General features: G+C 38.4%; 1 protein-coding gene across 1 annotated transcript in view; it reads left to right on the plus strand.

The window, feature by feature from the left end:
- The window catches only part of LOC124798758 (hemicentin-1), a 1,218,631-nt gene extending 1,194,070 nt beyond the window's left edge, over nucleotides 1–24,561 (plus strand). The window contains exon 23 of the mRNA XM_047262286.1: nucleotides 23,169–24,561. Coding sequence (XP_047118242.1) covers nucleotides 23,169–23,339 — 171 coding nt within the window. The 3' untranslated portion in view covers nucleotides 23,340–24,561. The remainder of the gene's footprint in view (nucleotides 1–23,168) is intronic.
- Nucleotides 24,562–25,182: the final 621 nt, after the last annotated feature.

Genomic DNA, 25,182 nt, shown 5'->3' on the forward strand with positions numbered 1-25,182 from the left:
GTTTAAATAAAGAAGCCTGGTTGTATCATGGAAGTCTGTGTAGAACTGTGTTCATGCAACTTTCTTGTCTCTTTTTTTACCATTTCCACCACCTGATAGTCAGTTACCACAATTAATTCTGTTGACAGTAATCTTTGCTGACAATAATAGTAATCTGTTTGGGCTCGCAGTAAAGTGGTCTTTAGAGCCCAAACATACTCTTTGAGAATGTGCATGCATTCTCTTTCTGTCTAAACACTGTACTGTCAAGAAACTATAATGATGAATTAGATGTCTTGTTAGTTACACAGTTCTAGCTTCTTTGCTTTTGAGCAGTGTCCTTTTTCTATATGTGTCTCATAATACTAGTTGTTGAATTTTATTTCTGTTAAGGATGTCTGTGTTGTTATTCCTCCTTATCCACATTTTAGAGATTCTAACTTTTTTTTTTCTTTCTGGGTTTCCAGCTGTCCATAATTCTCATTCATAACTTAATATGCTTCAGACAAAAGACTTAGCAATTCTCTTTCTTATTTCTATTTAGTTAGTTTTCTTTATATGTGTCTGTTATTCCTAAAGGATTGCTCAACTATTGCTGTCTCATATTTGTTATGCTTCTACTGTCATTAGTTATGGTGTTATCTAAACATCAGAGTCCATTTCCATGGTTCGGGTATGTGTTTCCTACTTCAGTTTTTTCCCATCTCCCTTATGGTAACAGATAAAGTGAACTAGGACAACAGCAATTCTTCATTTGTGAAGTGTTGCCAATAATAAATTATTTTGATTATTGATAATGTGTTTTTGATTTCCCAGTGAAGTACATTCATGTCGAGTATTATAAATAGTTAAGAAATAAGTAATTTTATGAGAGAATATAAAGAATTGATGCTTGAATCAAGTGTGGAGTAATAGGGAAGCATATTTATGTATCCACTAAAAACAGGGTGCACTTGTCCATGATCCCATTCTTCTTAACTGCTTTACTGTGTTGTATTTAGTGATTGTGTGCTTGATTATTAAAGCATTATTTTAAGTTTTTGCATGTCTCACATATGAGAATTGCTTTATCCTGCCCAACATAATGTTATTTTTTGTTTAAGTTTCTCTGCTGATCACTACATAAGAAAATAACACAAAACTTTCTGAACCTTAAGAGTCACTGCAGCAAATCATATTTTAAGTTGTGCAAGGTCCCTTTATGTATGCATTGCTTTCTTTTTTGACTCCTGCATGAGATTAACTCTTCCCTTTGTTTATTTAATTTTTTATTTTGAGTGTGCATTTGTGAGCTTGCATGTGCATTATTTTTTTCTTACAGCTTGCAGCATCTTCATCTAATGCAAATAGTACTAGCAGACCAACAAGTCAGCTTAGTCATTGTGGTTCTTCTGGTTATGGGTCAACCAGGAGCCATGTTGGTCCTCATTTCAAGAAAAATGGATCCGACAGTTTCTTGCCAGACAAAAAGTATCATTCATTTCGAGAACAAGCCAGAGGGATACGAAGAACATCTCAAAAACTGGTCCCCAAATTTTACTCTCTAAGAATGTATAAAAGGGATAAGCAAAGACTGAAAGAAGATAAAAAGAAAATTATGATGGATGTTTTAAAAAAAGACACTGCCTCTCATGCAGTTGAGAATCAACAACAAGAAACAAATTTGGATTCTAGTTGTAGAAGTGATGAAATTAAGAATAAAACAGTACCACCTACCCCAGCACCTCGAAGGCAGATATCATCCAAATTAGTAAAACATACTTATCAAAATGTTCCTATTCCCATAAAGCCCAACTCTTTGGAGCTGACTGCTCAACCAAAGGTTAGTAGCAGTAAGATATGAAAATATGAAATCTCGAATTCAATCCACAGCTTTGGTTTCAGAAGTTTTGGAAAAGCTCTATAATTTATGTGTAAAAATTTCCTTCAATAATTCTCAGTTATTAGTACTATTTTGTATGATAAGTTACATCTAAAAGGTCTTTTGATTTACGCAGATTACATAACAGATGCTGAGTCTGGAAATTCATTAGTAATTGTTAAATTTCATTCTTACTGGTTTTTCATTTAATTCTTGAATAAAATTATTGTTTTGTATTAAACCTTGTTAATAGTTATTACTGCAGCAAGAGAAATGCAGGAGAAGAGAGAGGAAGATTCTCACTGTATATTAGAAAAATAAGGCAGATACTTTATGCAGAGAGAAGAATTTGAGGGTGTTTGTATTAAAATCGACTGAAACTAGTCATTACTGCTTTCTTACTATGCCAAACTCTAGAGATATTCTGCCATTCACTTAACAGGGAAGGCAGATCTGGGATAAAGTATAACATTGAGGAATTCCCAAACCAAAGGATCATTTTCTTCTCCTCCTCCTCCTTCTTCATTATCATCAGAGGAATGACTGGAAACAGATGCTGAAATGAAGGAGAAGTATTTCAAACTCCAGACTGGGAATGAAACAAGGAAAAGCATTTTTTTAAGTAACAGTGGACCATATTCTGCAATTTCTAAGCAATTACCAATTTATTTTTTTTTCCTTTCTATTAGCATCCTATTATTTCTATGGCTGTTAAGCTATGATCTGCCAAAAACTCATGATCAGTAGAGCTCGACTTTAAATCCCATTTGTCTCTCTATCTTTATCCATGTTTGCGTCTTGTGTAGTTATCTTCTTTACTTTTATATAGAGCTGTGTTTCACATTTATGTTGTTTATGACTAATAATAGTACAAATAATTCAAAGTTCTAGATCAGTGTACCAATACTAACACTTTGTGTGATCACCATTAATCACTAACAGAACTTCTGAGTGTTATGACACTGAATCTTTGGCAGCTACTGATGAGTCAGTTCAACATGATTCCAGCTGTACTTTTTGTCACCATTGCAGGCCAAATTATAGCATAAAAATGTTGAAAACATGGTTGTTTGCAATGCTGAACATCTTTGTCTGTGTTTCATACACACATTTTAAACATAGTGTATATTGTGATAATCAGCTTGTTATGTCAGGTATTCTGAAGCATCCTATTGGACTACGTTATGTGGTCCACAGCTGAGTATCATTGATTACTATGGCTGCTATAAATTTCAGATACTCCCAATATTAGCCATTTCCCCAGAAAACTGTAGAGACTGAGGATATATACCTCCTGTAGTGCCTTCTAATACCATTTGAAAGAATGTTTTGAATGTCTTTGGAAGAGATAAAACCTTTCAATGCTGTAGAGATACTTGTTACCTCAAAGTGTTTCTTATGGCAAGTAAAAATCGATCTGTAGATAATTCAGGTTGATGATGGACCTCAAATGTGATATCACTTCAGGAGTCTGATGATTTTCATCATAGAGGCAGTAACACATGCATGGGTCATATTACACAATAACACCCATATCTTGAGAGGCTCTCTTACCTACTTCTTTTCATCAGCTCTTTTCTCTCTTGGCTATGTCAAAGCACATTGTGAATGTTGATTGATATTTCTTCTATAACTCAACATTTATTACCTGGAAAAATTTATTGAAGAAAACTTCAATATTTATTGTGATATGTCGAGTGGCAAGCGCTCTTCAGCTAACACCTTTAGCAGCTGCCTGATGCATACATTTCCCAACTATAGGAGAAACAAGTGCTTCCAATATGCATCTTTGTGGTTCCATAAACTGTGAACCTAGTGCTTTCTCAGATGAGTCCAAAATGTAGTCCTTAAGGGTGTCAAGGTGTGAAGACAGCTATCTGTGGCTGCTTTCCAACATTATACATCACTGACATTGATCAATTTTGCAGTAATTGAACCCATTTTATGCTAGCATCCCATGATTTTCTCAAATACTAGAAATTTATTCTAATGGAACATGATATAATTTCTGCAAGCAACAATCATGTCTCAGCTCACCAGATACATAGCACAGCAAACAGCAGCACTGAGGTTGTTGCTGTTTTCTTGGCCTTCAGAAGACATTTACATTTGTTATAGCCACTCACTGCCACCAAAATTTGAGCCTTAGAATATCAGATCAGTTTTGTGACTAAGTTAAAGATTTACATTCAGATAGATTTCAGTGCATCATTCCCAGTGAGAAGTGAGAAGGAAGCATCAAATGTGAAAATAGCTAGAGGCATGTCCCAAGGAAAAGTTAGGGAGACATGCAGAGGATTTTCCCTCCTACGTGACTAGTGTTTGACTCAACACAAAGAAATATAAATAGACATAAGCACATTAAATTGTTTGATCACACCATTGGTAACCAATCTCTGAAGTGGGTCACAACCATATAATGCAAGGCAGTACACTTCCAGAGTGATTTAAGGTGGAATGACAATATATTCCTAGTTGTAGGGCAGATAGATTGCGGACTCAGATTCATCAGAATAATCCTAAGGGTAGATACTTGTTTAACCAATCCTTGAATATTTCATATCAGTCTGCAATTTGTATCACAGAGGTTTAATAGAGGAGATAGCAAAATTTCAAAGAAGAGGTATGTGTTTGATCACTGGCTCAACTACTTGCTGCAATAGTATCTTGCAGAGTTTCATCCAGCAGCAGAGGCAGATGCTGCAGCAGAGGCATCATAGACAGTGTTATTGTGAAAATTACAAGAACTTTTTTTTATCAAAAGTAAAATTCATGTGAGAAAATTATAAAATTAGAAGACAGAATGGCTAATCAGTGCTTACCATCAGGTGATGAAACTGATAGACACATATAAAAGTATGAGAAACTATCACATCTTTAAAACTATTAGTTTCTTTGTCTGGTAAGAAAGATGGGTAGGTTGGCAAAGGTTAGAAAACAGGAGTAAGTTCATCTCATATTACCTTTCATTTCTAATCTTCCCCAACCCATTCATCTTTCGTACCAGGTGAAGAAACAAATTGTTCTAAGAATAAGATAGTTTCTTCTACTTTTTCATGTATGTATCAGTTGTAGTAGAATATCGCCTTCTGAAGGTAAGTACCAATCAGCCATTCTGTCTCATAATTTTAAGAACACATTCCAAGATGAGCCAAGCAGCATATTGCTTTTCCTGGATATATCTCATGAAATGATAGTCACAGTGAACACAGAGAAATTTGAGATTATACATAGGTTTACCACCTGTCATTCTTCCCATGCACCCTTTGCAAATGGAGTTGAAAGGGAAAATTATAGTTTACACAATGGAAAATACAAGTAGGAATTTTAGCAATGTAAGAAAAGATAAATTGCTACTTACCATAAAGAAGACATGTTAAGTTGCAGACAGGCACAACTAAAAGACACTTACACAATGCTTATAGCGACAACCTTCATCAGCAAAAGAGAAAGACACACGATTCATACACACAAGCAAGGACACCTTACGCATGCATGACTCTCAACTCCAGCAGCTTGGGCCGGAATGCAACTGTCATGTGGAATGCAAGCAGCAATCTGGAGACTAGAATGCAGTGACAAGAACTGACCAATATTTCCAGAATGAGATTTTCACTCTGCAGCAGAGTGTGCGCTGATATGAAACTTCCTGGCAGATTAAAACTATGTGCTGGACCGAGACTCGAACTCGGGACCTTTGCATTTCACGGGCAAGTGTTCTACCATCTGAGCTACCCAAACACAACTCACACCCCATCCTCACAGCCTTACTTCTGCCAGTACCTCATCTCCTACTTTCCTACAGAAGCTCTCTTGCGAACCTTGCAGAACTAGCACTCCTGAAAGAAAGGATATTGCGGAGACATGGCTTAGCCACAGCCTGGGGGATGTTTCCAAAATGAGATTTTCACTCTGCAGCAGAGTGTGCTCTGATATGAAACTTCCTGGCAGACTAAAACTGTGTGCCTGACCAAGACGTAACTCAGGACCTTTGCCTTTCATGGGCAAGTGCTCTACCATCTGAGCTACCCAAGCATGACTCAGGCCCCATCCTCACAGCCTTACTTCTGCCAGTACCTCGTCTCCTACCTTCCAAACTTTACAGAAGCTCTCCTGCAAACCTTACAGAACTAGCACTCCTGAAAGAAAGGATATTGCGGAGACATGGCTTCTGTAAAGTTTAACTAACGGTTTCCACCCTGTCTATCTTGTCACCTTCTCCCCATTCTCATCTTCCTCCCTCTCAGATTGTAGCCCTTTGACAATGCACCAACCCATATTTCCACACCCCTTTCCTTTTTTGTTCCTTTTTTCCCCAGCTCCCTGCCACATGACCGCCTGACACACTGCTCCTGTTGGAATTCTAATCTCTGCAGACTCCACCAGACAGTGTTCCTCTCTGCCCCCACCCACATACTACTACCATTCCCCTTCCCTGTCCGCTCCAGATTGCTGCTTGCATCCCACATGATATTTGCATTCCACCCCAAGCTGCCAGAGTTGTGGGGTCATGTGTGCGTGAGGAGTGCTTGCTTGTGTGTATGAATGGCATATCTTTCTCTTTAGCTGATGAACGTTGTGGCCAAAAGCTTTGTGTAAGTGTCTTTTAGTTGTACCTGTCTGCAACTTAACGTGTCTTCTTTATGGTAAGTAGCAATCTATCTTTTGCTTCATTGTTGAAAACTGTAGTTTGACACATAAGAAAAGTACAGATGCAGATGTAGCTATGTTGCAGAAATACCACAGTCTTGTTCATATTTATCAGCGTGTTCATATCTGACACCTCAGAAGAAAACACTGTCTTTGACACAAGTGTTGATGGACGCACATACACTCCTGGAAATTGAAATAAGAACACCGTGAATTCATTTTCCCAGGAAGGGGAAACTTTATTGACACATTCCTGGGGTCAGATACATCACATGATCACACTGACAGAACCACAGGCACATAGACACAGGCAACAGAGCATGCACAATGTCGGCACTAGTACAGTGTATATCCACCTTTCGCAGCAATGCAGGCTGCTATTCTCCCATGGAGACGATCGTAGAGATGCTGGATGCAGTACTGTGGAACGGCTTGCCATGCCATTTCCACCTGGCGCCTCAGTTGGACCAGGGTTCGTGCCGGACGTGCAGACCGCGTGAGACAACGCTTCATCCAGTCCCAAACATGCTCAATGGGGGACAGATCCGGAGATCTTGCTGGCCAGGGTAGTTGACTTACACCTTCTAGAACACGTTGGGTGGCACGAGATACATGCGGACGTGCATTGTCCTGTTGGAACAGCAAGTTCCCTTGCCGGTCTAGGAATGGTAGAACGATGGGTTCGATGACGGTTTGGATGTACCGTGCACTATTCAGTGTCCCCTCGACGATCACCAGTGGTGTACGGCCAGTGTAGGAGATCGCTCCCCACACCATGATGCCGGGTGTTGGCCCTGTGTGCCTCGGTCGTATGCAGTCCTGATTGTGGCGCTCACCTGCACGGCGCCCAACACGCATACGACCATCATTGGCACCAAGGCAGAAGCGACTCTCATCGCTGAAGACGATACGTCTCCATTCGTCCCTCCATTCACGCCTGTCGTGACACCACTGGAGGCAGGCTGCACGATGTTGGGGCGTGAGTGGAAGACGGCCTAACGGTGTGCGGGACCGTAGCCCAGCTTCATGGAGACGGTTGCGAATGGTCCTCGCCAATACCCCAGGAGCAACAGTGTCCCTAATTTGCTGGGAAGTGGTGGTGCGGTCCCCTACGGCACTGCGTAGGATCCTACGGTCTTGGCGTGCATCCGTGCGTCGCTGCGGTCCGGTCCCAGGTCGACGGGCACGTGCACCTTCCGCCGACCACTGGCGACAACATCGATGTACTGTGGAGACCTCACGCCCCACGTGTTGAGCAATTCGGCGGTACGTCCACCCGGCCTCCCGCATGCCCACTATACGCCCTCACTCAAAGTCCATCAACTGCACATACGGTTCACGTCCACGCTGTCGCGGCATGCTACCAGTGTTAAAGACTGCGCTGGAGCTCCGTATGCCACGGCAAACTGGCTGACACTGACGGCGGCGGTGCACAAATGCTGCGCAGCTAGCGCCATTCGACGGCCAACACCGCAGTTCCTGGTGTGTCCGCTGTGCCGTGCGTGTGATCATTGCTTGTACAGCCCTCTCGCAGTGTCCGGAGCAAGTATGGTGGGTCTGACACACCGGTGTCAATGTGTTATTTTTTCCATTTCCAGGAGTGTATTTTGCCAATCATGGGAAGGTGAATTCGGGAAATGTCATGAAGCACTTTTATCCTTATCTTTCCCCACAATCCTATTTTGTCTCCATCCATTTATCTTTAAATATAATTTCACTTGGTTCATGGGTGTGACTCAAAATATTTCACACTTCTCTCTTATCTAATCACACTACAAAACCTAAAGATTTTTTGTGAATCATTGATGTTTCTTTCACAAAGGGATCAAAAATTTAAAATAGTGGTTGCTGAAAATATATACACCATCATAACATTGAATACATGTTAATTGACATTGATGACTCATATCCTTCCTTTTTCCTTAAGAACTCTCTTGTTATAAAGACTTACTGCAACACTTCTCTCTGAAGTGAAAGAACAGAATTATTCATTTACAACTTATGCACTTTTGTTGTTACAGACGTCAGCAAGGACTTCATTTTGAGCAGTGCATGTGCGCCCAAGTTTCATTTTTCTCAGTGTCAGGCACCCCCAACTTTCTCTTCTACCACATCATCATGTTTGACACACTCACATATATTATATTTGCCCTGTTGGTGGGAAGAGGTGGTGGAAGGAGGAGAAACAAAAGCAATGACTTAATTGATTCAACTGTGGTTTCTGGGAAAAACATTGTATATCATATTAACTAAACAATACACTTTTTAGTGTTGTTTCACCAACTTTATTATTACTGCATTACCAAATTTCAGATCATAAGCCCTTCTAGTACATAAAAACATCCACATCTACCTCTATAGTTTGCAAACCTCCATGAGGTCCTTAGCAGAGGGTACGTTCCATTGCACCAGTTACAAGGGTTTCTTCCTGTTCCATACACATATGGAGTGGAGGAAGAATGATCATTTGAATGCCTCTCTGCATGCAGTGATTGTTCTAGTCTTATCCCCAAGATATCTATGCGGGCAATATGTATGGGGCTGTAGTATATTCCTAGAGTAATCATAGAAAGCAGGTTTTTGAAACTTTGTCAATAGATTTTCTCGGGATACTTTACACCTATCTTCAAGAGTCTTCCAGTTCAGTATCTCTGTGACACTCTCCCTTGATTTAAATAAACCTGTGACCATTTGTGGTGCCCTTCTCTGTATATGTTCAATATCTCCTATTAGTCCTACCTGGTACGGGTCTCACGGACTTGAGCAGTATTCTAGAACCAGCTGTCTAAGTGATTTGTAAACAGTCTCGTTTGTAGACTGATTGCACTTCCCAAGTATTCTACCAATAAACTGAAGTCTACCACTTGCTTTACCCATAACTCAACATATGTGATCATTCCATTTCATATCCCTGCAAAGTGTTAAAATCTAGGTATTTGTATGAGTTGGCCAATTCCAACAGTAACTCACTGATATTATACTTACAGGACACTACTTTTTTCCATTTGTGAAGTACAAAGTTTTAAAGTTCTGAACATTTACACCAAGATGCCAATCATGTCAAAATCTTATCAGGATCTGACTGAATATTTATGCAGCTTCTTTCAGATAGTGCTTCATTATATATAACTGCATCATCTGCAAAAAGCCTGATTTTATTATTAATATTGTCTGCAAGGTCATTAATATATAATATGAACAGCAAGGGTTGCAACACACTTCCCTAGGACACACCCAAAATTATTTTTACATATGATGGTGACTCTCCATACAAGATAACATGCTGTGTCCCCTCTACCAAAAAGTCCTCAGTCCAGTTACAAATTTTGCTTGATGCCTCATATGATCGTACTTTCGACAGTAAGTGTAGGTGCGGTACTGAGTCAAAAGCTTTTTGGAAATCAAAAAATACTGCATTTATCTAACTGCCAAAACTTTCAGTAAGTCATGTAAGAAAGTGGTGAGTTCCGTTTCATATGATTGATGTTTTCAAAGTCCATGATGGTTGGCACTGAGGAGGTCATTCTGTTCAAGGTAGCTCATTGTGTTTGAGCTCAGAATATGTTATAAGATTCTACAACAATTGATTTCAAGGATCTTGGATGATAGTTTTGTGGATAACTTCTACTGCACTGCTTGCAGACAGGTATGACCTGTACCTTTTTCCAAATACATCAGTTATGTACTGGCAAACCCAAAACCTATGTCATGCAGTTCATTGAACAAGGCTAAAAATTGTTTCATTTAGTTAATAGAAAATCAGTGGAATGAAATTATTATATTTATCAATAACAAATAACTGGAGATTGCAGTACGAAAATGTGATAGGTGAGAAGTACATGTGAGATTGAAACCTTTGAGATTATTTAACTGAGAATGAAAGCATTTGTTAATGCACTAAACTACTTCTAACAAAGAAAATCAGTAACTGCAATGCACACAAACAATACTGTTAATATGTCATATTCCTAGAGAAACAATTTTAGGTGCCTTTTTTACCGTAGTGAAGTTGTTTGGTGATCATAAAAGGCTGTAATAATTTTCCATAGCAATGAATGCAGAAATATTTTGCATGAAGTTATAGCTTGGTGAAAGTGACAGAAAAAGCAAGCAGAAAAGAACTTAGTAAAAACTGGTTCATGTTAATAAGCCTACTCCTGTAGTCAAGAAAATAAAACATTGAAATCAGGAAAACATTCACCATGAAACAATGTACAAAAATGCAACTAAACTGCATTTTGTTGTCTGGCTGCTTTTATGCCTTCAACTAGGCTACCAGTCTCTATCTTGTTTTTTGCCCATTTCATTTCCGCTTATTAACCATTGAAGAAAGCTGTTTGATTATAAGAGTTTGACAGCCAATACCTTTCTTCCACATCTCCAATTCCAGAAATGTTTTCAATGTATTCTGTGGTTCTAATGCCCTTTGAGTATCTAATATGTGAAATATATAGCTGAGTAAGAAACATTATTCCTGTAATATTGTATGCAATCTTTGTAATGAGTTACTTTTTACTTAACTCTGCATTGTTTTGTTAACAACTACTAATGTGCATGGCTTCTCAATGTGATTCCAGAGTCAAGTACATCAGCACCACCATCACCACCATCACCATTACAATCTAACATCTCACCACCTACTAATAAATCCGACAAACACTACTACGGACATAACTCGACAACAGCAGTTGCAGCAACAGCAGCAGCAGCCACAACCTCGGCAGCAGAATGAGCTACAACATGTTTATGGAAGTAATAGTGCCAAAAGGAACAATCGAACTTATCTCCCTCCCCTCCGTCTTGAATATCAGCAACCTTATTATGTCACAGATCCATTCACAACAAACAGCATTGTTTATGCAGATCTATCATTGTCGGCAAATGGAATTCAGCAAGAGACGCATTTTCCACAAAGCAATAGGCCACCACAGAATTCAACAGAATATGCAATTCTCAAGTTTCATGATGTGGGTCAAGAAATAGATGTGTGATAATGGTGCGTACCTATATGAGAAAATGAACGTAGAAGAAATTGTTATCATTTTGTGTAAAGTTTCATAAGCAGATTGAAGCACTGTTGCCATTCATTCCATTATTTAGCTTAAGATGATTCAGTTATTGTCATAGCTATAATCCTTTCTTATTATTTATTTTTTAACACAACATTTTGTTTTCTTACTAGCAAATATTAGACTTCCCATAAGACAATGCAATTTTCTTCAGTTAATTTGTAATAAAATAATACAAAACGATTAATTTAAACTATATGTATGAAAGTTGTTGAAAAAGCGTAATGCCCCATGATAACTATTATTTGCATTCCTACAACATTTGTTGATTTAGAATTGGTTTTATGTTAATTACTTCTGTCTTTCAACAAATACATTATTGTGAATTATATGTAGAACACCCCTCATATCTTCTGACTGAACTTCTTTCATCTTTTTAGCACTGATTACATAAATGCCCCCTAAGAGATGTGATAAAACAAATCACAATGACTGTCAGCTGACTGCATTTTTGTTGGAGATGTAGTCTAATTTTGATATTTAGATCTGTTAACTGACTGGACTGATGTACATCACAAGAGCCCATGACTGCTTATATTCATTCAGTGTTATGACTGGGCCATGAAAGATTGTAATAGTTTAAGGGTGCATGGAAAAATAAATGAACTACACAAATGGAAATTCCAAGATGAAACTAATAAAAAAAATTGAAAATTGCCAACAGGAAACAATTCACATGTGGTGAATGATAAGTGACACACAGGCACATTTAAAAGAACTATTGCTGACTTGGCTTTTGAATACACACCTACTTCTAGCAGAGCACATTTACCCAGAGAGAGACAGAGGCCAAATCAAGTAGTGCGAATGGAGTTGCCAGTGCCACTGTGGCACAGAGGGGGAGGGGGCTGGGAGAGAGAGGCGTGGAACAAGGTGCACTACATGAAAAAAATTCAAAATTCAGTGGACAGAAGTGACAGTTTGGAGCATTATGAGGCTAAGTTAGTTAAGCTTTACTCAATTCGAAGATTGGATTGAGCCCTACTGTACTTTACTAAGCACACCTTCACCTGAACTGTGAACTGACATATCCAGCCTAACAAAATCTTTAGTACTGCCTGCAGACACATAAAGGGTCTCCCAGAAGGAATGACCAATATTCAGGGGTATTCAGGAATGAACATTTGAAGCAAAAAGCTTCAGATGGACATTTGCCTTATTCTGAATGGTTTCCAAGATAGAGCACATTAAATGTGTATTTGTGTGTTATTCAGTGCATTGTTAGGTTTAAAGATGTACACATGTACAACAGTTAGTAAACATTACAGTATGCATTTTACAAAGTATTAATTGGAAAATAATGTATTTTTAACATTACAGTATGCATTTTTCAAAGTATTAATTGGAAAATAATGTATTTTTAATACATCCACCTCTATGCATTATCATATACATCACATTATATGTGTTGTACTGTTTGCAACACATGTCTGAATATCCCACCATCAGATTCAATACATTTGTGCACTCTTGCTTGTCTGACTGCTTCTGAACTTCACTAACGAGGGCAGCAGCATCTGTGCTGTGAGGAAGCAGTTCATCTCACATATTCACCTTTTGTTTTTATACCTCATACTTAAACATTTGCCATAAACAAAAATCAAATGGCATAAAGTCCGACAGTCTTGGTAGTCAGTTAATTGTACTACCATGACCAATCCAACAATTGGGGTAAGTGTGGTTGAGGTGTTCCCTCACACATCTTGTAAAATGTGAAAGAGCTGTCATGCTGAAAGTATGTTGGACTCCATGCGGCCAAAGGGATGTTATTAAGATATTTGACAAATGAATTTTTCAAAGAATTAATACTATCACCTCATTTGCTCTTCTAAAATTAGTGCACATATTGGCATGTTACCAATCACGCTGCCTCAAACATTGATCAAAAAACTAATTTGGAAAGCAGTTTTCTCTATAGTGTGTGGATTTTTCTGTGACCATCAATGATTATTATGTGTGTTGTAGATTCTATTCTGTATAAGTATAGCTTCATCAATGAAAGCAAATGATAATTGTCATTAACCAGTGGCAAAAATCAAGTCATGTGACATTGTCACCAGTGTGAAAATTGTGGAGATATTGTGTGTGAAATGTGTACAAGTTTTGCACATTTAATGTTTGCCATACGGCCTTGCCACAGTGGCTACACCGGTTCCCGTGAGATCACCGAAGTTAAGCGCTGTCGGGCATGGTCGCCACTTGGATGGGTGACCATCCAGGCCGCCATGCACTGTTGCCATTTTCCGAGGTGCAGTCAGCCTCGTGATGCCAATTGAGGAGCTACTTGACTGAATAGTAGCGGCTTCAGTCAAGAATACCATCATAACGACCGGGAGAGTGGTGTGCTGGCCCCATGCCTCTCCTATCTGCATCCTCCTCTGAGGATGACACAGCGGTCGGATGGTCCCGATGGGCCACTTGTGGCCTGTATTTTTATGGAGTGGTTAATGTTTGCCATACACTTGTTCATGGGACATTGATATGTACAGAAAGTCATCATGTGCAGGTAGTAAGGCTACACAGCACCATTTCAATAATGTGTTGCTGTTCCCACACAGATTACTGTACTACATGTTCAGAAAAAAAAAAATGGAAATTTTGAAGAATGTCTGTTTCACACAGAGTGCTGAAAACTCTGGTAGACACTCTGTGATCAGGAATTTGTTATGTCGAAAAGTGCTGACTTTATTCTTCAACAGCAATACGAGGACTACCATTCCAGAAGCCATAAATGTACACCATGTCTGCATATTCTTCATTGGTGTATATGTGTGGCATTAACAAAATTAACCAAAGCTTCTCCCTGATATAGTCTCAGTTCCTCACACCACTTTACTCATAACACACCATGGACAACCGCACATTCAGTGGGCTATTTTAATGGCAGAAAGTTTTTCCGAGCAAAGAGACTGAAAACGTCTACATATGTTGGGCTAGAGCAGAACGTCAAGGAGGTTTTGTGGGTAAGATATGTATGTGCAAGGCACTGTCTCAGAAACAAATGATCATTCCTCGTGGGGTATCCTGTATAAAAGTACACATAACTACCATACTTGTAGTCTATTGGTTCCTTCCTTGGAGAAGAAACAGGGATGGCTCATGGACGGCTAAAAAGGAAGGACAGTTCACTCAGACCCCAGAGTGAGAAGGACCTACCAATTGTGAGAATGAGGGGAGACAAAGAACTCTCCACCATGGGGTACCCAGCACCCATTTACTGAACGTACACTACAGGATAAGTCAAGAGACCAGTGCTATCTCATCTGATAGCAGTTTCCCTGAGTTCTGGTGATGAGAATTTGTCCTCCAACATACAGTAATAATAATAGTAATAACAATAATAAATAAAGAGAGGGGGTTTTGTCCTAACAGAGATTAAGTCCAGGACTGCGTTGAGATGTGAGGACATGACATCTTCAAGTGGGAGGATCCAAGTGATGTAGCAGGTACTCAGGTCCCTTTAGTCTCTATAGATTATGTTCAGTGACTGTATACTGGATGCCCCTAAGTGGCCAGTTTTTCTATGCTCATTGATGTGCTTGGCCAGTTTAGTGGTGGTCATTCCCATATAAAATGCTGTACGGTTGACCCATATCAGTTGGTTGATAATGAGTGGTCTCAAAAGTTGTTCTGCCTATGATATCATAGGATTAATTTAGGTGGGGCTGGAATAGTGGTAGGTCGATGGGGCAGGTTTTACTGTAAGTATGACAGCAGGAGTAGGAGCCTTGGAGTAGGGATAGTGGTCATATGGCATGACTAGGATGTTATGGAAGTTTAGAAGACAACAGATGGTGGTTTGAGGGGGGTGTCAGGAAGAGAGGACCTCACTTCAGGGTTCCTTGAGAAGGTCATTGGCTAATGGAGTCACTTCAGCATTTAAAAACATTAACAATATTTTCTTGAAAATTAATAACTGCCTCTTTGCAAATGGACTGCCATTAAATCTAGATTAAACACAACACACGAAATTTAGGACAGCACGAGGCAGGAGTCTGAGCTGGAAGTCTCATGTTATGGGTAATATCAGATTTCAGACACACAAATATCAGATTGTCAATTTTCAAACAATGGAAAGGTTTGGATGGGATGACAACAATATGAAGGGATAGATTGCCACTCACCCCATAGAGGAAGCATTGAGTGGCAGATAGTGACAGTTAAAGAGACTGCTGGTTATTATTCACCTAAGTCGTAAATCAAACATAGAAAATGAATCTTGTGCACGTTCACACAAGCACAATTCACACATTTGTGGCCACTGTAATCTCCAGCTGCTAAGTTACAACTGCAATTGCATCCAGGGTAAGTAGTGATATTTGCTGTGCAGGATATTAGGGATACAAAGGACGTGTGGGGCATGGAGCGGGAGCTGTAGCAGGGAAGAGATGGGGGTACATGCTGCCTGTGGGAGTGTGCAGGGATTGGTGGGGGTTGGACAGTGGTCTGCTAGGTGCAACATATTGGGGGGGGGGGGGGGGGGGGGGGGGGAATGGCTATGCAGGTGCACTGGTGGGACAGGAGGTATGTGTAGAGCTGCAGTGTGGTCATGGATGTTGATAGACAGGTGGAGGACAGAGACTAAAAAAGGATTAGGACAGGGAGCATACAGAAACAAAAGAAATGTTGCAGGGATAGTACCCATATGCAAAATTTAGAAAAGCTGGCGTTGGTGCGAAGAATCCAAATGGCACAGGCTGCAAAGCAGCCATTAAAGTCAAGCCTATGTAAAGCCTATGATGGTGTTGAAGTTGCCCGTGACAGGATTGGAGTAAGTGGTACTGGGGGGTATATATAGGAGAGGTTTTATGTCAAGGTCTATTACAGGGATATGAACCATAGGAATAGGGTTTTCAAGCGTGGTTAGAATAGGGACAGATAATGACATTATGGAAGTTGGGTGGACAGTGGAATTCAATTTGTACTCGCAAACCCTTGCCCCATGGCTCATATCCCTGTAATAGACCTAGATGCAAGAACTGTCCCATACATCTTACCACTACCACATACTCCATCCTGTCACAGGTGTTTCCACCCACTACCATCTACTCTTGTCCATTCAAAGGCATCTCCTACTCTATCAAAGGCAGGATCGCCTGTGGAGGCAGCCGTATGATCTACCAACTTAGCTGCAACTGCTGTGCTGCATTCTATGTGGGCCTGACAACTAACAAGCTGTCTGTCCACACGAATGGCTACTGCCGATTGTGGCCAAGAGGCATCTGGACCATCCAGGTGCTGACCATGCTGCTCAACAAGATGTATTTATTTCCACAACCCCTTTACAGCTTGTGCCATTTGGATTCTTCCCACTGAAATCAGCTTTTCTGAATTGCGCTTGTGGTATCTCTCCCTGGAACATTTCTACAATTCCCCTAACTTCCTGACCTCAACAATGACTAATCCCTGTTCTCCACCTTCCTATTTCATTCCCTGCCACCTCTATCCTGCCAGTGAACCTGCATTGCTATTTTCTCTTATCTCCTTTCCCCATTTCCCCTCCCCTATCCTTACAGCAGAGACTCTTGACTCTGGCTCATAGCAGTCTACCATCTGTCCGCAGCACTAGCATCTAATCCCATCCCTACCCTGCTATCCCTTCCATTCCCTGCACCACACCTCCTCTGTACCCCCTTTACCCACCACAGCAAAAATTACTGCTCACCTCAGACACTGTCACGTGTGTGAGTTTGCTTATGTGAATATGTGTGAGTTTTGCTGTCTATGGCTTAAGAAGAACTTAGTTCAATAGCTCAATAATATCTAGCAGCCTTTTTCATTATACCTCTTTGCCACTCGGTGCGTCCTCTGTGTGGTGAGGAATTATGTATGGTTTTCATAAAAATGTTAATTTTCGTTCACAAATATGATATATTCTTGGGCAACTCTTCCTTAGATGCATGCAGTAATTTATACTTAACTATTTTCAATCTCTCTCTCCCTTTCTCTTAAATTCACACACATACACACTCTCTGTCTCTATAATACTTGACAGCAGAACACACTTCCATAATTTCCACAATGGGGTCTTAACTCATGTCGCTGGCACTGATAAACCTCCACCAAAACAATGTGAAAGCAGATGAACAATTGAACAATTGCGAACATTTCTCGAAGTCAGTCTCCATTCATCTGTCAAAACAGAAATTTATGCTATTGCAATTGGGCTGTTACAAATAGATCTGTGAAGTATTTGCATTGCGTAGACCTTAGTATGTGACGTAAATGTCAGCTTGATACCTCAACCCATATCTGAGAAAAAGGAGTCTTAATGGTCAAAGAGGCAGACAGATGGACAACAGAGTAATCCTATAAGGGATCCATTTTTACCAATTGAGGTACAGGACCCTCAAAAGAAAAATGGTAGCAAATGGAGTAATTACATTTTACTTCATTTCAACCTCACTCCTTTCTCTGCCATACTAAGGCTGAGTAATGGATTATAAATGTTGCCATTATTTTCAGACAGATTGATTGTTGACAAGAGAATTCAGAAGGGGTAGGTTACATGTAAGGTGAAGCCACTGTCAGTATTGCAACTGTTTAAAGAGCTCTTTCAAGAGTTTATAGAGTAGTCATCATATATTACCCTTATGACATTCATCTATGCAACAAACACTTTTTTCTTCAACAAAGGTTGACCCCAGAATATTATACCATAAGACATTAGTGAGTCAAAATCTCCAAGATCTGCTGTTGTCTGTAACATGAGACTTCCAGTTTAAGTTCTTACCAAGATAAACACCTATGAATTTAAAATATCCTGTTTCAGTTATTGATTTACACTAATACATTATTTTTAATGGTATGGTCAGGTACTGTGCAGTCCTGAATTTTGCGTGTTGTGTTTTCAGTGACAGTCCTTTTGCAAAGAGCCAGCTATTAATTTTCAAGAAAATATTGTTTATGTCTTCAAGTGTTGAAGTTACTCAACTACGACTGATGACAATACTTGCATTGTCAGCAAAGGGAACTATTTCTGATTTTTGGATGAATGATAAGCCCATTTATGTGCAAGAACAGAAATAGACCTAATATTGACCCCTGTTGGACAAGATAAAAGTGCTTACCATCATCCTAAATGTCAGTTGTTTCACCATAGTAGTTAGCTCCAGTATAGTTATGTTTCTAATGAATAGTTAAATGACTGAAGATAATAAAGTTTGACTATTTGCATAACTGGAAGGTTCTAGAGATTTATGAGAAAAATTTGTGTATTGCTATTATACAGCATTTATTAACGTGAATGTGAGATATGTCTGAGTTAATCAGACTGGTTCATATAATGATTAGATTCTGTGTGAAATGTATTATTCAGTCATAAGAATAATTCTTATACTTCTCAGTAAGTAATGTTACTTATTTGAAAAATATTGTTTGACCAACTGGTGCTCAAAAGCTATTATATAAGTGGGCCAAACTGGCTATCACACTTAAATTAACTTTGTCTGAATGTAGTATAATGTCAGAACTGGCTTATAAAAATTATTTGCTTTCTTTTTTAACAACAATTTATTTTTTGCACAGGATGGCCCCAAATCCAGCTTTACATACATTTATTAGAAGAATGTCTGCCTCGGAAAAAAGGTATTTTTTATCAACTTTAAAATGACATTTCTGTCCTACAATAAATATGTTTATGGTCCCTTATGATTCTTAGCTTTTGAGCATCATGAAAATGTATCTGTTTAGTATTCATGAGTATAGCAATACCCCCTCTGTTAATTTCATATTTTAAAATTTACGACAAGCATATTAGTAAATACACAAATGGGCACTTGGAATATGGTGGGTAGGATACACGAATTTAAATTCTGGTGAATTGAAGTAACATGTGGAGTCTTATGACAGAAACAACTCAAATGGTTGTTGTACAATAATTTGCTATCCATGTTAAAGAATAAGTAAAGATACCTTCCACTGTCTAAGGAGGACATGCATGTAAACCTAAGGAACCTTCATTATGGTGATGATGAAGATGGGTGAAAAAAGGGTTTTCACATAATAAAGGAAGGAGAAAATATTATGAAAATATAGAAATTGAAGTTGCAGAGTATTCACTTGTAAAAACTACTTGCTGGTATCAGAAACGAGGATGGGCTGAAGCCAGTGTGGAACAGCTAGAGAGAAATTCAGATTAAAATAATTGTGTTGGGAGCATACTGAAAAAATACTAGTAGGATAAATCATAGACAGTCAAGACACTAACAAGCTGTTAAAATTGTGGGTCAGGAGAAACATAACCAAGCACAAGGGTAACACTACTTATGGAACACAAATGTGGTGATAGCTACTAATGCAGTACTCACAGATTAATAAATGAAAATCAAAAGAGCCAACCACTCACTTACAGCTGATTGTTGTGTGGCAAATACACATGAGTACATAACTCTCTTTGGCGTATAGTGTCTCTATTTGCTACACTTCAATCAGCCATAGATGAGTGGTTTACTTTTTTCATTATTTACTGTGCACATTCTGGAATTCAGTTATTCTATTCACAGATAAGATATTGTAATTGAAGATGATCAAATACTTCTTGTTTTGGCATTGAAACAAAATGGAAGACTGTAGGGATTAGATAGTGAAGAAACAGATCAAGAGAAAATACAGCACTAAAGAAACCATTGGAATTTTATTCGAACAAATCAGGTGAACTAAGTACATTACATTTAATCAGGTTTGAAAAATTGATGCTCTGAGGGGAAATAAAATTAATATCATTGTAAAATTAAAAATAATAACATGTATAATTTTAAAAAACGAGAGCATGACAAGTATCAACACTGTGCTGCAAGTTTTCGGTAGAGACAGATTATTTGTGAACATTAATTCTTTTGGATAACTTCGTTGCACCTTTGAAGGGAAATTATACTATAACATCTCATGGCACAGTGTAAGGCACTGGACTCACATTTGGGAAGATGGGAGTTCGAATCCCTATCCAGACCTTCAGTTTTAGTTTTTCTGTGGTTTCCCTGAATCTCTTAAGGTAAATATTGGGATGGTTCTGTGAAAAGAACTCACATGATTTTCTTCCCCTGTTCTTTCTCATTTTAAGTTTGTGTTTCATCTCTACCAATCTTGTTACAGGCACAACTTTAAACCATAATCTTCTTTCCTTTCAATAACATTCTGTTGATAATGAAGTCATTAGAGATGGAGCACATCCCAGAATATTAAAAGTGTGGTAAGGGAAGATGACAGTAGTGTTTTCAAGATTTCATATGTCTTTTAGTTGGTTCAGGGAAACGATAAAAAGTCTAATCTTGAAAGTCTGGACAGCAATTTGAATTCCATTTCCCCAAAATACAAGTTCAGTGGTTTAACAACTACGCTACCTTACTTTGTGCCTTATGCTTCCTTCAGTGTAGATAAACACTGGTGTTTGATATGAGTTATTAGGTTACACAGTTACTTTCAAAATTATGCACGCGAACCCCCCCCCCCCTCCTCCACACACACACACACACACACACACACACACACACACACACACACACACACACACTCTTGCCCCTCTTGCACATAGATGGGTCAACTGCCGTTTAAGTTTTGTTTAAAATTGCCCATACATGTCCAAGAATGTTTTCTCATGCGTTTGACCTCTGTAACATTCATAGCAAATCCTGTGATATGCTTAAAACCTCTCCCTTAGTAAATAGTACTTTGTGAAATCTGCACCATAAATCCACTTGCTGTCATTTATTCTGGTCTCACTAGTGAATGGAAAAACATCTCCAAAATATAGCCAACTGATTTATCATGTCACATTACAGGGGTTGGACAAAAATATGGAAACACCATAAGAAATGCAAGCTTGAACATACTCATAAATATGTGTGCTAACTAAGCCTGCATGTTGTACTGTTGGATTTGCCCACCAACAGTACCTTTAAAATGTCCTCAATACATTGCAAGTGTCAGTCATGCTCAGAACTGTGTTCTTTGTAGTTGTGAGTGCATTACACTGGAGCTAAGTGAATTTGAATGTTAGCAAATTGTTGTTATTCGAACAGTGGGTGCTTCCATAACCAAGGTAGCTGAAGTGCATAATGTTTCAAGATTAACACATCAAAGATTTAAACCACAAACAGGGAAAGTTGAAAAACACCATGCACTAAGTCAGAATGCAGATGAAAGTGTATGCTGAGTAATAGTGGTAGACAGTCATTGAGGAGGATTGTGAAAAAAATTGCAGAACTGAATGTTGCCTCACAAACTCTGTCAGCCTCAAAACAACATGAAAGAAGCTTCATAATTAGGGAACTGTAGGGTGAACTGGAATTGCAAAATCATTCATCAGTAATGCATATGCCATTAAGATGAAAATGTGGTGCCAAAGCCATAAAACCTGGACTGTGGAACAAGAGAAAGAAGTCAGCTGGTCAAATGAGCCTTGTTTCACTCTGTTTCCAACTTCTGTCCAAGTTCATATTCCAAGGGTGAAACATGGTGGGAGTTCAGTGATGATTTGGGTGGGTGCATCATGGTATTCCATGGAACCCTGTGGTCACTCTGCAAGGCTGAATTACTGCCAAGGACTGTGTGACCATTTTGGCTGATCAGGTCCATTACATGGTAAATGTTTGTTCTCCATTGGCAATGCTGTGTTCCAAGACAACAGGACCCCTGTACACACAACTGCATCATGCAGTACTGTTTTTTTCAGCACAAGGAGAAAGTTTCGCATATTCCCTAGCCATCACAGTTACCAGATAACAATATTATGGAGTCCTTTTTGTCTAATTTAAAGATAAGGGTGTGTGATGGCTATATACCTCCATAATCCTTACCTAAACTTGCCACTATTTTGCAGGAAGAATGGCAAAAGATTCCCTTGAAAATGAAACCATAAAGGGCCTGTATTTATTCATTCTGAAACAACTGGTAGCAGTTTTGAATGTCAGTGGGTTTCCTGCACCATATTAGGCATGGTAACATGTTGTGTTTTTGATGTGTCCATATGTCCACACCCCCCCCCCCCCCCCTTCTACCCCTCTCACTGTATGTGTACAGTCTTGTGCACCCAGCTCCCTGATAGGACTACTCATAATTTGTTAATATAACCAATATGCAATATTTTGTTTCAATGTTCACTATTCTCCATAACAGCATTTCAAAACTTTATCATATAGAATCAAGGTCTGTCACACAGTGTTTTTTTTTTTATTATTATTATTCTATTTGCTTTCCTGTTATTCTGTCACCCCTCACACCTTTTTGCTCAGTGTGATTCCACCTCTTTCTGTATTATTTAACTATCAATTTGTTTGTTCTCTCTCTCACTTTTTGGCCCTTGCCATTTTTAATGCTTCTCTTATTTTTTTCCAGAGTCTGGGGAAACTACTCAACATTTCCTGTTTTTCTCTTGTTCATCTTTTTTATCACTTCACATCTTCAATTCCAAGTCAATTATCTTCACCATTAGTGCTAGTCTGTTTGTCTGTTTAACATTCTTGCTAAGAATTTACCATCTTATGTGTAACACCAGATTCCTTCACTCTCTCTCTCTTCTTATTTAGCACATACCTTAAAGTAACTACTCCACATATACAATTTAGTTAATGACAGATTGTGTATTAAATATTTCTTTTTATATCTTACAGCCCTTTCGACCTGAATTTTCTGATCTGGACTATGCTGATGTTGATTACCGTTCCTATGGGCCAATAAACTACAAGAAAGCATCCATAGAGGCAGCAGAAAGAAAAAAAGAAGAAATACAAGGGAAAACAAAGCAGCAGGAAAATGGTTCCCAGGCTGAAGACCTGCTTTAATCTGTGCATTTATATCTGTGTGTATCTGTTTCATCCATCCATCCACCCAGTGGAAGAAGAAAAGGAATAGCACAGTCTTTACAGATATAATTTACAACATTCTTCACCAAACATTAATTGTCATTTGTAACAAATATTAACAAAAACTAACGGCTACATTTGTAGTGCTGAATCTCATTTGCTTAATAGCACACCCTTAACATGAACAGTACCATTGAAAGTGTGTAATGGTGTATTTATAAAAAAAATTGGTGGTGCTTTTGCTGCTCTTACAAAGGTACTGCAACAAATTTATAGTGACTGAAAGTGATTTGTATGTGATTATATGAAAATGAACATTTGATTACTGAATGTTAAATATATATGATTATATATATATTACACACACACACACACACACACACACACACACACACACACACACACACACACACACACACACACGAATACAGATGTGGTACTAATGTACATATGCCAAAGGGAAAAAAAATGTAAGTTATGTAAATTTATGAACAAGTTATACTCAGCATATTTAGGTTGTGAGTGTTTTAATAAAGAAAATAGTTTTTTTAATACAAAAATGTTTCATGAAAGTACTTTAAAAAAGTACCCACTATAAGACGTTTTAGTGTGTTTACTAGCGTGTGAATATGACAGAACAAAACTGTGAAATGTTAACTTTGAAGCTGATGTGTGCATAGTGTTATGGCTTCCATTAATGTCTCAGAGAACAGAAGAGACGGGAGTCACTGCAGGTATTTTTGTATCCATATTGAATGCACAAGTTAAAAGTATGAATGAACAAGCAATCTTACGTTTTTTAAAGAAGTGGACATTTTCCATGAAAGATATGTTGTTTATGCAAACAATTTGCTTACTCTTGTGATTAATGCGTCCACATTTGTATTAGTAAATGGTCTATTAATAACCAGTATTCTTATGAAAAAGAAATATTGTTTCCCACCCCTAACACAATCATTCTACATCATTACAGCCCCTATGGATGTTAGATACATTTGTGAGATTGGAGTGTTGCTCAATCATTGCTTTGGCAGAAAGTAGTTTTTTGCTTCAGTGTTGTCCTAGTTCCTTTTATTTTTAGCCGTGACCAAACTAATTTTTGTAAATACTTACATATAATTTTTAAAATGATTACCACAAATGTCATTTTGTAGTTCTTATTTTACTGCAAATAAGAAATAAAATTCTGACTATACCATGACTACAGTAAATGGTAACAGTCTTCTTTCTTCTTCAGAGTAAAGAATCATAATCTTTTCTGCTGCCAGTACGTTTTTAATTTCAGAAGGTGACTGCATTGCCCAGAGTTTCGTGATATTTGTTGATACATAAGTATTTTTCCCCTCTTGTATGTTATCTGTTGTATTTAATTAGTAAGACAGTTGTTTCATTTACAGAAAACACTTTGTTTACTTTGTTATGTAATTCAGTTTCATTTGCTGAAAAATGAAATTACAAAATTATCTGTGATCAGAATAAATTTGTTTGCAATGTAACTGTACCAGATGTTGTTGAAATAAAATTATTTTCAGCTCACAAGTATGAGAAGAAGCAATAAAAATATGCTTCGCAGTATTAGCACTGCAATACAGATATAGAAATGAATGGGGTTTAACTCAACAGTGGTGGTTCGTATTTTGTTACATTGTAGAGTATCTCTCTCTCTCTCTCTCTCATTTGAATGGTCTGCCATTTTGTTTAGCATTTACAGCATCTGTGAAATAGTTCGGTCACCTCAGATTTTATTGCCTGCAAAGTTCTGCTCTAGCAAAAAGTGAGCTTCCATAGAATACACAATATCGATATATATTAAAGTACAAAT

This window comes from Schistocerca piceifrons, chromosome 5, assembly GCF_021461385.2.
Source record: "Schistocerca piceifrons isolate TAMUIC-IGC-003096 chromosome 5, iqSchPice1.1, whole genome shotgun sequence".
Lineage (NCBI taxonomy): Eukaryota > Metazoa > Arthropoda > Insecta > Orthoptera > Acrididae > Schistocerca > Schistocerca piceifrons.